The 13624-nt window shown below is 41.4% G+C and overlaps 1 protein-coding gene across 1 annotated transcript in view; it reads left to right on the top strand.

Annotated features, from left to right (window-relative positions):
- The window catches only part of atp6v1ba (ATPase, H+ transporting, lysosomal, V1 subunit B, member a), a 45380-nt gene that overhangs the window by 14728 nt on the left and 17028 nt on the right, over window positions 1-13624 (top strand). Inside the window, exons 2-7 of the mRNA NM_001141746.1 lie at window positions 7230-7285; window positions 7795-7893; window positions 7976-8069; window positions 8654-8731; window positions 9992-10131; window positions 12815-12916. Of these exons, the coding sequence (NP_001135218.1) occupies window positions 7230-7285; window positions 7795-7893; window positions 7976-8069; window positions 8654-8731; window positions 9992-10131; window positions 12815-12916 (569 nt within the window). The remainder of the gene's footprint in view (window positions 1-7229; window positions 7286-7794; window positions 7894-7975; window positions 8070-8653; window positions 8732-9991; window positions 10132-12814; window positions 12917-13624) is intronic.

Raw genomic sequence — 13624 nt, 5'->3', positions numbered from 1 at the left:
TGTCAATTAGCCTATCAGAAGCTTCTAAAGCCATGACATCATGTTCTGGAACTTTCCAAGCTCTTTAAAGGCACAGTCAACAGTGCATGTAAACTTCTGACCCACTGGAAATGTGATACAGTGAGTAATTGTTGGAAAAATTACTTGTCATGCACAAAGTAGATGTCCTAACCAACTTGCCAAAACTATAGTTTGTTAACAAGAAATTTGTGGAATGGTTGAAAACGAGTTTTAGTGAGTCCAACCTAAGTGTATGTAAACTTCCGACTTCAGCTGTGTTAAAAAGCAGATTTTCTGTCGTTTTTGAATGGTGTGGGCGTACCCAACAACAAAATGGTGTGGGCATAGCTGTCAATAAAAAATATTAATGACAAGTAAATAGCTGGTTTGCTAGCTCAGCCAATGAAACATCCTGGCCAAAAACATGACGTCATCCTCTGAGGAAATGGCAAGTGTTATTGAAATGGTCTGTTTGAGATGGGGTTTTTAAGTGTTTTTTTTGTTGTTGTGCGTTTAAAAAAAGATTTATGCTTTGGCCACAAATGCAAGTGTAGAACGAGTCAATAACATTATTTGGGTATGAGCTTTTAAAAGCGAGATTTTCACTGGACAGTTACTTAAGCAATAAGGCATGAGAACTCGGGGACAATCGGCTGATAACTCTGGGCTGTTCTTAGGCCCAAGGCGGGAGTTATTACACGATAATTCCCGAGGTCGAGGGCCTTTATGGGTTTTATAAAATGGTTGCCAATGTGTTTAAAAAAAAAAAAAAAAAAAATGATACCTTTTTTTTTATTATATTTTTTCACCCTTCCTTCCACCAGATGATATAGTCCAGGCAAAAGCCAATTAGTTCTGAAGTTGCAAACCAAACAGGCTGGTCTTTAATTCCTTTTTCATGTTTTGACCCAGTCGTTCATTCTATTCATTCCACGTTGCTATGCTAAACAAATCATTGGCATGTAACTAGCTAGCAGAGGTTCAATGATGACTAGAGACAACTTCATTAAATCATTATTTAATAGATAATGTCTAAATGGTCAACAACGAGCTGATTGTCGACTAAATAATATAGTTCTGGAGGATAGCTGGCTAACGTTACTTCACCATTGCTAGCCAACTAAACCTAACACACACACATCAAGCAGCTGAAAAAACAGCAAACTGTACTTTTTAGTTTGTTTTACCTTTGTTTCTATTGCCAATCCTTCGCATATATCCATTATAATGATCCTGGATAGCACAAAAAGGAACATCCCTACCCTAAACCTTTACCCAGGGCTCATGTTAATGCAGAATTATGCAACAACAAAAAATAACGCATAAACGGACATCTAAAATGCTTCTTATTGTAATTTCTGCTAGCCTCAGACTAATTTTGTGCTTGAGTTGCACTTCTCCTCCACTCGGATCAGAATTCACAAAGGGGCTTTCTATCAGCAGACAGCGCTCTGACTGATGTGTAGCTCCTTTTCTCTAGTACTTTTCTCTGGTTATATGCATGATTAACTTCATGCAAAACATTAGGAAATGTAGCTGGCTACATTCTTTCTATGATAAACATTAGAAATATGATGGCTGTAGCTTTTGTAAAGAAGACCTTGCTTTTTAATTGTAAGCACTAATGTGTATATATATATATATATTTTAAGGGGAACTATAGATGCACGCCCATGATCACTCTATTGAAGCAAAAAACAAGACTGACTTTCAATATACATTCAGGTGAAATGGTTTAAAATGCAGATTTCTGAACTCTAACGCAACCCTTGCCTTACCTACCATTACATTTACATTTTAGTAATTTAGCAGACGCTCTTATCCAGAGTGACTTACAGTAGTGAATGCATACATTTCATACATTTTCTTCCCCGTACTCCCTTACTCAACCCTAACACTAATCGTTTTAAATTTCAACTTCAATGGGGTGACGTCAGTTGGGACATCCCATGGAACCTGTTTAGACTTAATTTTTTTGGGGTGGAGTGGGTTTGTTGGCTAGTTGGATGTTTTAGTATGAGGAGGTTCCCTGGTTTCAGGCTTGGGCCAATTAGCATTCCCATCTCCTGGCAGCCTGTGAGAAGCCCCCTGTCCATGCTTGTGGTCGGGTAGAATGTGTGATTGTGAGCCGCACATCACTGTTACCACTGCTTTGTACCATTTTATTCAGCATTCAAATGATGATGCACCCCATCTCCATCCCAGCACCCCCCAGATCCCCCTCTTTCAGCAGGGAAATTGAATTGTGTTGGAATGCTCTGTACCTCTTTTCTCTGGTACTTGAATGGGCCCTTTAGTATTTCACACCAAGGTGTTCTTCAGGGTGCGAGGTCAGGCTACAAAAACAGCTTCTAGTGGCGGATTAGGACCAATTAACATCTTTGTACACAAAGGGCTCTGGCAGCTGAACAGGCCGGAGGGTGACCCACACTGCCGTTGCATGCCAAGCCAGGGGACCGCTGCACTTGAGCTCAAGTAGCAAAAGAGGTGCAGAAAGTTTTTCAAACCTAATGGGAAATGTTGCTACTTCACACCATATGAATGTATAGCCCATTGATTTAATCGTTATCTTGTGTAATAAGTGGCCTACTATATATTTTTTTTTTGTAGTGTGCAACTGTCCCAGAGGATGCCTTTGAATTGTTTTTCATTATTATAAGTTCTGGTGGGCCTTGTCTAAACCATAATTGCAACAATGCGTTTTATTTGTTTTGTTGGAATTACTTTTTGGGGGGTATTTTAGGAGAGCACCATCCACCAGATGCTGCAAGAATAATTTTCTTTCTCACAATAAATGCGTAGATGAAGTCTCTGAAAATAGGCCCGTCTTGAAATTGCGCTTACGTTCCCATTTGTTTTCATATATTTTCCATTAGAGCTTTGTGGACTTCTGAAAAGATTTTAAGAGGTTCATGTACAATTATACAGCTGCAATTTTCTTGCATCATAATTATAACCCTTCAGTAAATAGCCATATGAATCTCCTTTTTAGAAATATGGACGATTTGTAGGGTAAGTGTAGCTATTAACTCCATAATAGGTCTAAACACGACCAACCAATGTACATTCTGCAATTTGTCTGAGGGGGAAAAAGGGGTGAAAAAAATAAATAAATCTAAAGGGAATATCCAAGATTTGTTGGAGGCGAAAGCATAATCCTGTCAGTTATGAGGTTAATCTTTTATTTAGTGCAGCCATGATTGCAAAGACTGAGCTTGTGGGCTAATAGAAGTGACATATTTTTGTTGGCCTTCACTACACTCATTGTGGGGATATTTGCAGTGGTTCTGCATATTTCTGCATTCATATTATTGTATTTTTAGTTTTGGGAACCATTTCGAGTGGAAACTCAAGGGCTTTAGGCTATGAAAGGAGTCCTCAGAGAGGAAGTTGAATTTTGCCAGATTTTAGATGCGAGGTCAATTACAAGGTTTACATAAGGTTTTTGGTTTGAGGATATGCCATCAGTGACCCCTAACCTAAATAAGTAAATTCTAATAAAGATGGGCATATATTGTTTATCAACAGGGTAGAATGGAAACTCAAATGCTAGGCTATATTATGATGGACCATAGTTAATAATTTAGGCTAATATCTCGAGTCAAGATATCATCAAGGCTAGCCTAAATCATGATTATCGCCACCGCATGCTTATATTTAATTCATATAGGTCTACTTGCAGATTTGAGTAGTGACACGTTCTGAATTAAAGTTACGAAATAGAGAGAACCAGGATTCATAGCTAATTAGGGGATCATTTCATTAAGTGTTGAGACTGAGGCGATCGTGGGCTCGCACTGAGGCTTAGCAGTGTTAATTAATGCTAGACAACTCATTAGCCTACATACAAGGCCTGTGCCATAGGGTAGAGGGAGGCAAAACAGGGAATCAATCAGTGACTTTGTAATTTCCTTTGTATGGGTAGGCTCTATCTGGTTCAGATGAGGTGCTGCAGAATTGCATTGTGGATTTTAGAATCTTAAATAGTCTATTTTCGACTCGACAAATGTCTTTACTCCTGGTGCAGGGGGTTGATAGTCAGAGCAGAGGCAGTTTATTTGGTGAATGAAGGGCAACTAGCACCCCTCTGTTGTGGTGGTTCTTTTTATCACACTTGAGTGTGCCATCTGTCTCTCACACTCTTTCTCGCCCCCCCCCCCCCCCCCCCTCTCTCTTACGCTGGGTAATAGGGGTTGAAATGCAGGTGTGTGTGTGTGTGTGTGTGTGTGAGAGAAATGGCTATAGCGCATTGACAGGTTATTTGTTGGCCGCTGCCTAATTAGTGGCATAGTGGATGCACCCTGCCAGGCTTTAGTACTCAGTGTTAGAACCAGTCTGCTCTAATTTCCTTGCAGCTTTGATATTGGCCAAGAGATTGACGGTCCACACAAAAAAAAGAAACGAGGGCATGATGGAAGACCTGGTGGAAACAATGCCCCCCCCCCCCCCCCCCCCCCCCCCCCCCCGTACGGCCCTTCTCCTCGCCTTCACATGCTACAGATGTGCGAGAAGAAGCAGGCGGAGGCGCACGTTTTTACATACACTGACAAATTGGCTCCAATGTCAGCAGAGGTAATGTTTTCCCAAAGAAAGTAAGAGGACAAAGTTTGGACCACAGTCATGCTCTTCTGTTTGTCTCTACTTGGGCCTTTAATGACAGTCTCCAGGCCCGCCTCCACCTATTCATCCACCTGTATATTTCCCATGACACTGACAGCTTGGGCTCCTCAATACACAGTGTGGTGAGTTTGGCTAGTTAACCCTATCAGTCCTGAGACCCCAGAAAAAAATCAGCTTTTCATTTATCTCACTTTAATTCATCTGCATGTCTACCCCTTATATTTAGCCTCACAATGAAGTGTTTTACCATTTTATTTTCAGGACAACCTGGGCTACAAGTAGAACACAAACCAATTTGACATAAACAGTTGCATTCATGAGTTTTATTTACAACTGTTAATAATAATGTCAGCTAAAGCGAAAGCCTTGATTAAATGTATATGAATGCTGTAAGTACAGAAAGTCTTTGCTCAGTGGGATAAACAACTAGTCAGTGACAACTGTTCGGAGTTTGTGACCACAACTTAGTTTATTACAGTATTATAGACACTATGCCCTAGGATTTCCTATTGTCTTCTATGTAGAAGAACTGCTTACCTTCTAACCAGTCTTGTGTCATAAATGTTCGTGAGGGTGTCAGCTTTTTAATAGTTTGTAGCTCAAACCGTTCGGACTCTACAGACAGTTTAGTAAAAAGGCCGGGATCCACCCTTGTCTCACAAACATCACTGTAGCTCAGCCCCCATTAATCACATTGACTAATGGTTGGCATCTACGGATGCAGATGAACACGCAATGTTTAAAAGTGGTTAGAAGTCCAAAACGCACAGGCATTACGGTGAGACTCATTGGGTTAAAAGTCCTAGTTCAGATTTAAACATCCACCAAAACATATTTTTTATTTTCTTGGGTATTTGTTAAAACATGGTTGATTGCCTAGTTTGCCTTGCCTTGTTTTGTGATCATTTTGATGGGGTGTGCGTTTTGGTGTTTTGGAAGCAGGAAATGGGCCCATGCACCCATGCTATAGTAGAAAGTCAGTTTGGGAGGGCTTTGAGCACTGTGGTTGTGTAGAACTCCTGGCCCTTAGGGGCCACATCCCTCCCTAAGGCGGTTAGTGCTCTAATATGTGTATTTACAATGAGGTTTAGGGTCTCGGGACCAAGTGAACACAAAAGAGTGCTGAATCCTTGATCCACCTTAAACGGATGTTTTGGAGATGGGTGAAAGTCATTTTAAGCAATTAATAATTAGGCTAATTGCTTATTGCACAGACAAAAGAGATGGTTGGAGCCAAAAAACCTAACAAGCTTGCAAAAGTGGAGACACTGGGGTGAATGTGAGTACAGGGAATGAATTAATGAATGGATTGTGCTAAGTTATAATTCTACGAAATTCACTAATTCCCATAACAATCGCCTTTGCATGTCTGTCCTATTGTTTAAGAAATTGTAGACTTTGGTCTAGGTATATACAATTTTCCCCTTATGTTCAAAGTGCGTATATTTCATGTATTTTCCTTTCCATTTGCCTGGCCTTGACATTTGGCCATGAAATGCATGAAAGCCATTTAAACCCCTTTACGAAAGGTCACTTTGCAATTACTAACATAGGTATCCTTAAACACTAGCCTACCATATGATTGTTGGCTTTCATGCAAAAAAAGCCATGCCCCTTTCTTAACCTCCGTCACTATTGCTTTTAACATTTTGGTTCAAAGGTGTCGCATCTCTTGTCTAACATTAAGCCCACTCTTGGGTCTGGTGGACATGTTTTTCATGTCCCCCCCCCCCTATACTGAAGGTCATGGTTTTGATCTACTTGCAAGCGAAACAATTTTGCCTATATAGCTAGGTTTCCATCCAATTAGGAACAGATTTTCATGTGAATATTCAAAATCTGAATGAAGAAAATATTGCGTTTTCCCACCAATGGTGTGTTTCCACCAAACTGATTTGTTGCGGTTAAAAATCAGTGCTTGGTAACAGTGCACACACACACTACTTTTTCGCTGAAGTTTTTTTCAGAAGTTCAATGCGTTTCCACTGCATTTTCAACTCTACCCGATTTTAGTTTTGTCACAAACGGTTGCGTTAAATAGAAAATGTGCCTACTCTGGCATGTGCTCTAGCCATCAGCTTGCAGATGCTGTGCTGGAAGGCTAGTCTACGTGAGATTATTATGCATAAGAGCGAGAATATTTGTCAAACGACAGTCAAGCATCGACCATGTCACCAGAATAAGACCTTGACATTTATTTGAAAGGTGCATCAAGCTCATCACTGTCCGCTTTAACACTGTGAAGTTCATCATAGTTGATTTAATCTGTAGCCTAATAAACTGCATGGATTCCCTGGTGGGTGGAACACACACCATATCATCGTGACTTCAAGTTTACTTCGATGTGATGGTTATTATATCAATATTTGCACATAAAGGAGTTTCAACTGACATTTCTCGCATTATTAATTTTAGACACAAAGATCCCACCGTGTCAAACAAACAAACATTATCTGTCGGCATATGAAGTTGTACCGTAACTTCCTGTTTCCATCACAGCTGTCGTGATTTTTTTAAATTTCTCCATACGGTACGACTTGACTCGCATAACTGTGGATTAAAATGTGGTTCGTGATGCAAAACAAATTGACTGTTCTTCTCCATTTCAGCTTATTCTACTGTGTCTGGAGTGAATGGCCCCCTGGTGATTCTGGATAATGTGAAGGTGACTGAAAACTTAACATTACTTCTCTATTAATCTCTCGTGGACAGACGCACGTAACATAACTGGTATCGTAACGTCTGTCAACAGGCTGTGACTGATAATGAGGAACTTTGTTCCGGTATGCAGATTGTTTGTCACTGATCATTTGGACTAATCACGATATCTCAATGCTCGCATCATTTGAATTTCGGGAAGGGGAGGGGACATTTGGCCCATAGACTTGCCTGAAACTTGCAGAGTTTCTGTTAAGGGGGGGTGGAGACTTTGCAAATTGCGTTTATCTTCCTTTTAACGTCGCCACCCCCCAGAACTTAATCGAGCATCTGATGCAATTATGCCAGATTTTTGGGGGGGGTTTCCAAGATTACTCCTGTATAATAATTCTGGCTTGCTTATTGATATTCTTATTTTCTGCAGGGTTATCCTTATTGATGGCTGTGTATGTTTCCTGTTTTGAAAGACTGTAAGAAACATGTTTGTTAAATGTATGTTTTTCCATCTTGTGGCAGTTTCCCAGGTATGCTGAGATTGTGCATCTGACTTTACCTGACGGCACCAGGAGGAGTGGCCAGGTGCTGGAGGTGATTGGCACCAAGGCTGTCGTACAGGTGAGCCCCACCCCCCACACACACACACAAACGCGTACACACCACAAACGACTGAACATTCCTGTTTTAATGTCATTTTCAGGTGTTTGAGGGGACATCTGGTATTGATGCCAAGAAGACGGCCTGTGAGTTCACCGGTGACATCCTGCGCACACCCGTGTCTGAGGACATGCTGGGTAAGATGAGCCCTCCAACAAGCTGAGTAGCATCCCGTGGGTGCTAGGCAGGAGGAAGCATGAAATCCACCACTAAGACTTAATTAGGCTGCTCTACGTCTGTTTTCATCAATCTGTATAACTGTTTCCTACTCCCCCTTTCTCACACAAAGAAGAACATACCCTGGAAGCTTTACTCTCTTAGTGTGCTTAATACAATTGTTCTGCTCCATTTTTACCTCACCTCTGTTAATTCCTCAATTTGAGTCCTGCGTTGAGTCTTCCCCGAACGTGACTTAGGGGAACAAAACATTGAAGAAAATCTGAGGCTTGAATGACCTTTTGTAAATGTCAAACCACATCATTGGGTCTCAAGGTCAGGTGTATTTGAATAGTAGAGAGTGAACCATTTGTTGCTAGAGTATTCTGATTAATGGGCCTAAAATGAATGAACATGTTAGATACAGTATCTCCACTATTGGCTGAAACCTGAAATAACTGCTCATATTTATTAAGGAATCAGAGGCAGAGAGAATTATGTTGATGGCAATCCATGTGCTATGAAATGAAACCAATAGAGAATGTCTTACGCTTTTTCATTTCAGGACGTGTTTTCAATGGCTCAGGCAAGCCCATTGACCGCGGCCCCACTGTGCTGGCTGAAGACTACCTGGATATCATGGGTAGGACGGAGCTATAGTTCAGTTCATTCACCGAGTGAAAAAATATTCCTAGATAACATTGTCTGTGGTGAAATTAAATTGACCCTGACATGATAAAAAAAATATTTAAAAAAATAGAACCATGGTACCTTGACGATAATCATAATATACTGAGCTCACAACGGATAAGCGTCCATCTCTATTCTGCTAGTGGATCTAGATGTGAAGCTATATTTTAGCTTGTATAGTGTGATTTCAGTCTTTAGTTGTATCTCTGCCACAAGGCCAAACTCTCTCTCTTTTATTGACTGTTGATCCCATCCCCCGAGTCCCTTTTCACATGTAGCGTGCCATCGTGTTGGCATGGCATCCCAATGAATAGATGACCTGAAAGAGGGTCATGAGTCTGCCATCTTAAAGGCAACAATGTGTTTGACCCTGATTTCCGTTCTGACCTTTTTGTTCCATCTTCCCACCATGTATTGATTTGAAACCTTTTGGGGATTTCCTACATCTCCCTCACGTGTACTTATTTCATTTTATTTTCTAAACCATAGTTTACTTGTGTGCAACTACACATAGTTTAAATATCTGAATTTAAACTATTATGAGGCCAACTCTACCATTTATATCCATTACAGTGCCCTCCACTAGTATTGGCACACGTGGTTGGATCTTCCAACAGGACAATGAGCCAAATCACACCTCAAAATCAACACAAAAATGGTTCACAGACCACAGAATCAAGGTTTTGCCATGGCCATCTCAGTCCTTTGACATAAACCCCATAGAAAACCTGTGGGATGAGTTGAAGAGGAGAGCACATATTCTTGGGTCTTTCCCATAGTGATGGATGACTATGGGAACTTTGCCTGTGTGTCACCTCATATTTATACCCCAGTGAAACAGGAAGTCATGGCTTACCACTTAAGTGTTCCTCATCACTCAGGTGAACTTAAAAATGTAAAATATGAATGGGAATATACTTCAGTTAGATTTTACTCATAAGAATTTCTTGGGTGTGCCAATAGTTGTGGCACACGTATCGGAGAAAAATATTTTTTACATGTATTTACTTCAATTAAAGGTTCGATTTTTGTGAATATTTTGAATGAAAGACCAGGAAGATAAACAGCAAAGGCATTTTTCACAGCCCGTTTTGCTCATAATTATCAAAGGTGCCAATATTAATGGAGGGCACTGTATATTACTTCTACCTGGGTTGGAAGTGGCTTACCCTCTGGTTTGTGTTTCTGAACCTCTGCTTGTGACCTGTCCCAGGCCAACCCATCAACCCTCAGTGCCGTATCTACCCTGAGGAGATGATCCAGACTGGTATTTCTGCCATCGATGGGATGAACAGCATTGCTCGAGGTCAGAAGATCCCCATCTTTTCTGCCGCTGGCCTACCCCACAACGAGGTACGATGGAGACGCTAGCTCTGACAAGGCTAGGCCACACAAACAAATAAGCTATATGTGCCTTGGGCTGCATTTTGCCATATTCTAGCCTCAGTCAATAGCATTGGAGAGGACCTTCGAACACTAGCAGAACAATGTGATCTGTAACATGAGGCAGTTCATTCTGTTAGACACCTCAGCTATTTGCATTATCACAGCCAGGCGATTCTAATTTAGTGTCATCCGTTTTGGTTTGTAGTAATCTATTCTTCTGTGCTTTATTTTTTTCTGTCAAACACCCCTTGTGGAGTGTGCCCGCACTTAAGTGTGCAAGTGAATGCATGTATGTGTGCACGTGTGTTTAAATGATTAGTGCTAATGGGCTGAGAAGATTTTATTGTTTTGGCCCTGTGGTGCAGGAACTGGCAGAAACAGCGAAGTGGGTCAGGAGGACATCTCAGAAATCCACTTTGACATTTTACTGCCTGTGGAGGGCATTTTCTTATTTCACACAGAGCCTTGCCTCACCCTGTCTCCATCTCTACACACAGGACTCCAGAATGCCAAACACATTTAATCATTTTACTGCCTACATATTGGACTACTTGGAGTCAATTGAGAGCATAGGTCTTGTGTCCTGTGTGGCTCAGCTGGTAGAGCATGGTGCTTGCAGTGCCAAGAGGTGTAGGTTTAATTCCTGCTGAGGCCACCCATACATAAAAATGTATGCACTGCTAAGTGGCATACATGTTGTTTTCGCACAATCATGTGCCTGTCACATTTGATAGTCTGTGTATCAGACACACTGTTAACTAGATGCTTGTTCTCCATTTAATTTTAGGCTCATATTAACAGCCTATTTAGTCAATGGTATGAACACATTAAACCTACTAAAGAGAAACCTGAAGGTGGCATAATACCATATACGTAGGCACTACTTAAAATCTTTTGAATCTGTCAGATTTAGTTTTAAGTTGACGTTGTGTCATGAAAGCGTGACTCAGATCCATGCCTCTGTGTCAGTGTGTTAGTTATCGGCACATGGCAGCCATCTGGACTTCCGAATCTCAGTCTAAAAATAGAATTGACCAACCCCCCCCCCCCCCCCCGAGTTCTTCTGGTGCCTTGAAGTATTTCATTAGGATTTGGATAAATGAGAGTTGAAACAATTTGCTTATCTGATTCATTGGAATAGTTATCTTATTGTTTTAAAGCGACAGTTAGCCGACTGAGTGAACTCAAATTAATAGGAAGTTTAGCAACTCATGGAGGACAGTGGAAGTTGATAAATGCTTATTTAGTGTTAAAACTAATGTATTGTAGCCTTCATCAGGGTTTTACCTTTGACTGAACCTGAAAAGAGAGGAATGAAAAATATGTTGGTCATTGCCAGCTTGACTTTTTGTTCATCTAACTCAATCTTGTGATTTATGGCACGACATGGGGACAAGGTGCGGGGCAGTGTCAAGGAAGTCCAAATCTTTCTCCATTCCAACATGTTCTCATTACAAGCCTCGCTCTGTGTTAGTTTGATCATTCTCTACTAACCTCTCCACTAAATCTCAGGGACAAGATGAGAAATATCAGTGTTAAAGGACTTACCAAAAAAGTCCAGACCACCAAACTATTGCACATTTGATTTGGAAACGAGATTAATAGTTTCGATAGTTCATATTGTCATATCAGACAGTGGCCATGGTTTTCCATGACTGAAGGGAGGCTATTTTCTAAGGTCTTGGAGAGAGAGCTGATGCCCCCTGGTTGAACTGGGAAATGAATTAAACCAATAAGACAATGATGGCGAGAGGGGATTAGGCGATCGTGTGAAGGGCACTGATTAATATAGGATCGGTAGCCCAGCCATGAGGCCCTTAACGCTTGAGGTGGCTGTCCTCTCACCAGCCATCACAGTCTGCAAACAGCCTCATTATGACCTTCAGGCCAGACAATGGAGGCCCAACACTTGAGTTTTTTTCTGTGTTCACAGAAAGCCGTGTTGTTGGTCAGGGCAGACTGCCAAACTGAAACATGCGCGATCAGATTCTGGCGGAGGGGGAGCCTCAGTCAAATGCATAGAATCCCACTGAAGCAACAGGATGACACAGATTTTGGGTGTTGTGTATACATATTTTTTTTAAATCCGGTCCCTTGATTAGCAACTGTTTTGAATGGGGAATAAAATAATTATCCTCCAATCTGGAAGTGCATGATCAAAAGAGGGCAGTTGGATAGAGAGCCCACTGTAGTGTCCCACTGTACTAAAAACAGTGAACAGGGTACTCCTTGTCTGACTAATGATGCTGGTCGACTTCTCGCGTCACTGGAATGCTATAAAGCGCTTCTCGTTTCATTAAACAGATGTCATGGGGTCATTTTTGCCATGGTTCTCTATGGGCCAGGTGTCTCAGCTCAGGGTGCAATGAGAGGTCAGCCCTGATCAACAGGTGGCAACCATTACATTAAGTGTGAAATTCCTCCCCTCTCGATTCCTAATCACAGAGTTGTTCTTCAACTATGCATACCCAAACACCCCACAAACATGCATACTCATGCGCGCACACACACAAACACACGCACCGCTCCGGTAGCTAGCTGGATGGGGCGCTCGCTGATGTCCAGTCATTTTTAATAGACTAGCTGTTTTATCAACGTGAATGTTTCAAGACGTCATCATTTTTAATCCTGTGTATGTTTTGATTCTCAGATTGCTGCCCAGATTTGTCGTCAGGCTGGCCTGGTGAAGAAATCCAAGGATGTGATGGACTACAGCGACGATAACTTTGCCATTGTCTTTGCTGCCATGGGGGTGAGTTGAGCGGCACTAGATGGACAAAATATTTCTCTATCTGATCTGTTTTTTTCCCTCTAGTGTTAGGCTAATCCCTCCTCTTAACCCCACCGTGACAATCCCCCTCTCTTCTTCTCGCTCTCATTCACCAGGTGACTTAGCGTTTAAGTCCCCTGTTACTTCTGCTCCTCTGAGCAGATTCTGGCCATGCCGGTTATTATTCAGCAGTCTTGAACACATTTAGCTAGCCAGTATCAAATTCTCTCCAGTTCAGCTGCTCTGCTCTTGACTATTTAACACTGTGTGGGGAGTCTTCTGTGACCTGTGGCAGAGATGTTAGTGACCCCCACCTCTGCTCCTCTGGCCCCCCTTATCCTCTCCCTGCTGATGGTTAATTCACACACCCATTGAGGGCTTTGTAACATAAGCACTAACTCTCTGAAAGGGTAGTAGAAATGCAATGCGTACTGGCAGATGGGTATGAAAAGGGATTAAGACATTTTAAATCGTATGTATTCATTGAGAAGAAGTTTGCAATTTAGGAAAAGGACACAGTGTAAAGAACAGTGTATTAAGCCTCTAACATCAGATTGTTAAAAATGTATTTGACCTTTTATTTAACTAGGCAAGTCAGTTAAGAACAAATTCTTATTTACAATGACGGCCTACCGGGCAAAACAGTGGGTTAACTGCCTTGTTTAGGGGTAGAACGACAGATTTTTACCT

This window comes from Salmo salar, chromosome 18, assembly GCF_965601325.2.
Source record: "Salmo salar chromosome 18, fSalSal1, whole genome shotgun sequence".
Lineage (NCBI taxonomy): Eukaryota > Metazoa > Chordata > Actinopteri > Salmoniformes > Salmonidae > Salmo > Salmo salar.
This window is presented reverse-complemented; position numbering and strand designations above follow the sequence as displayed.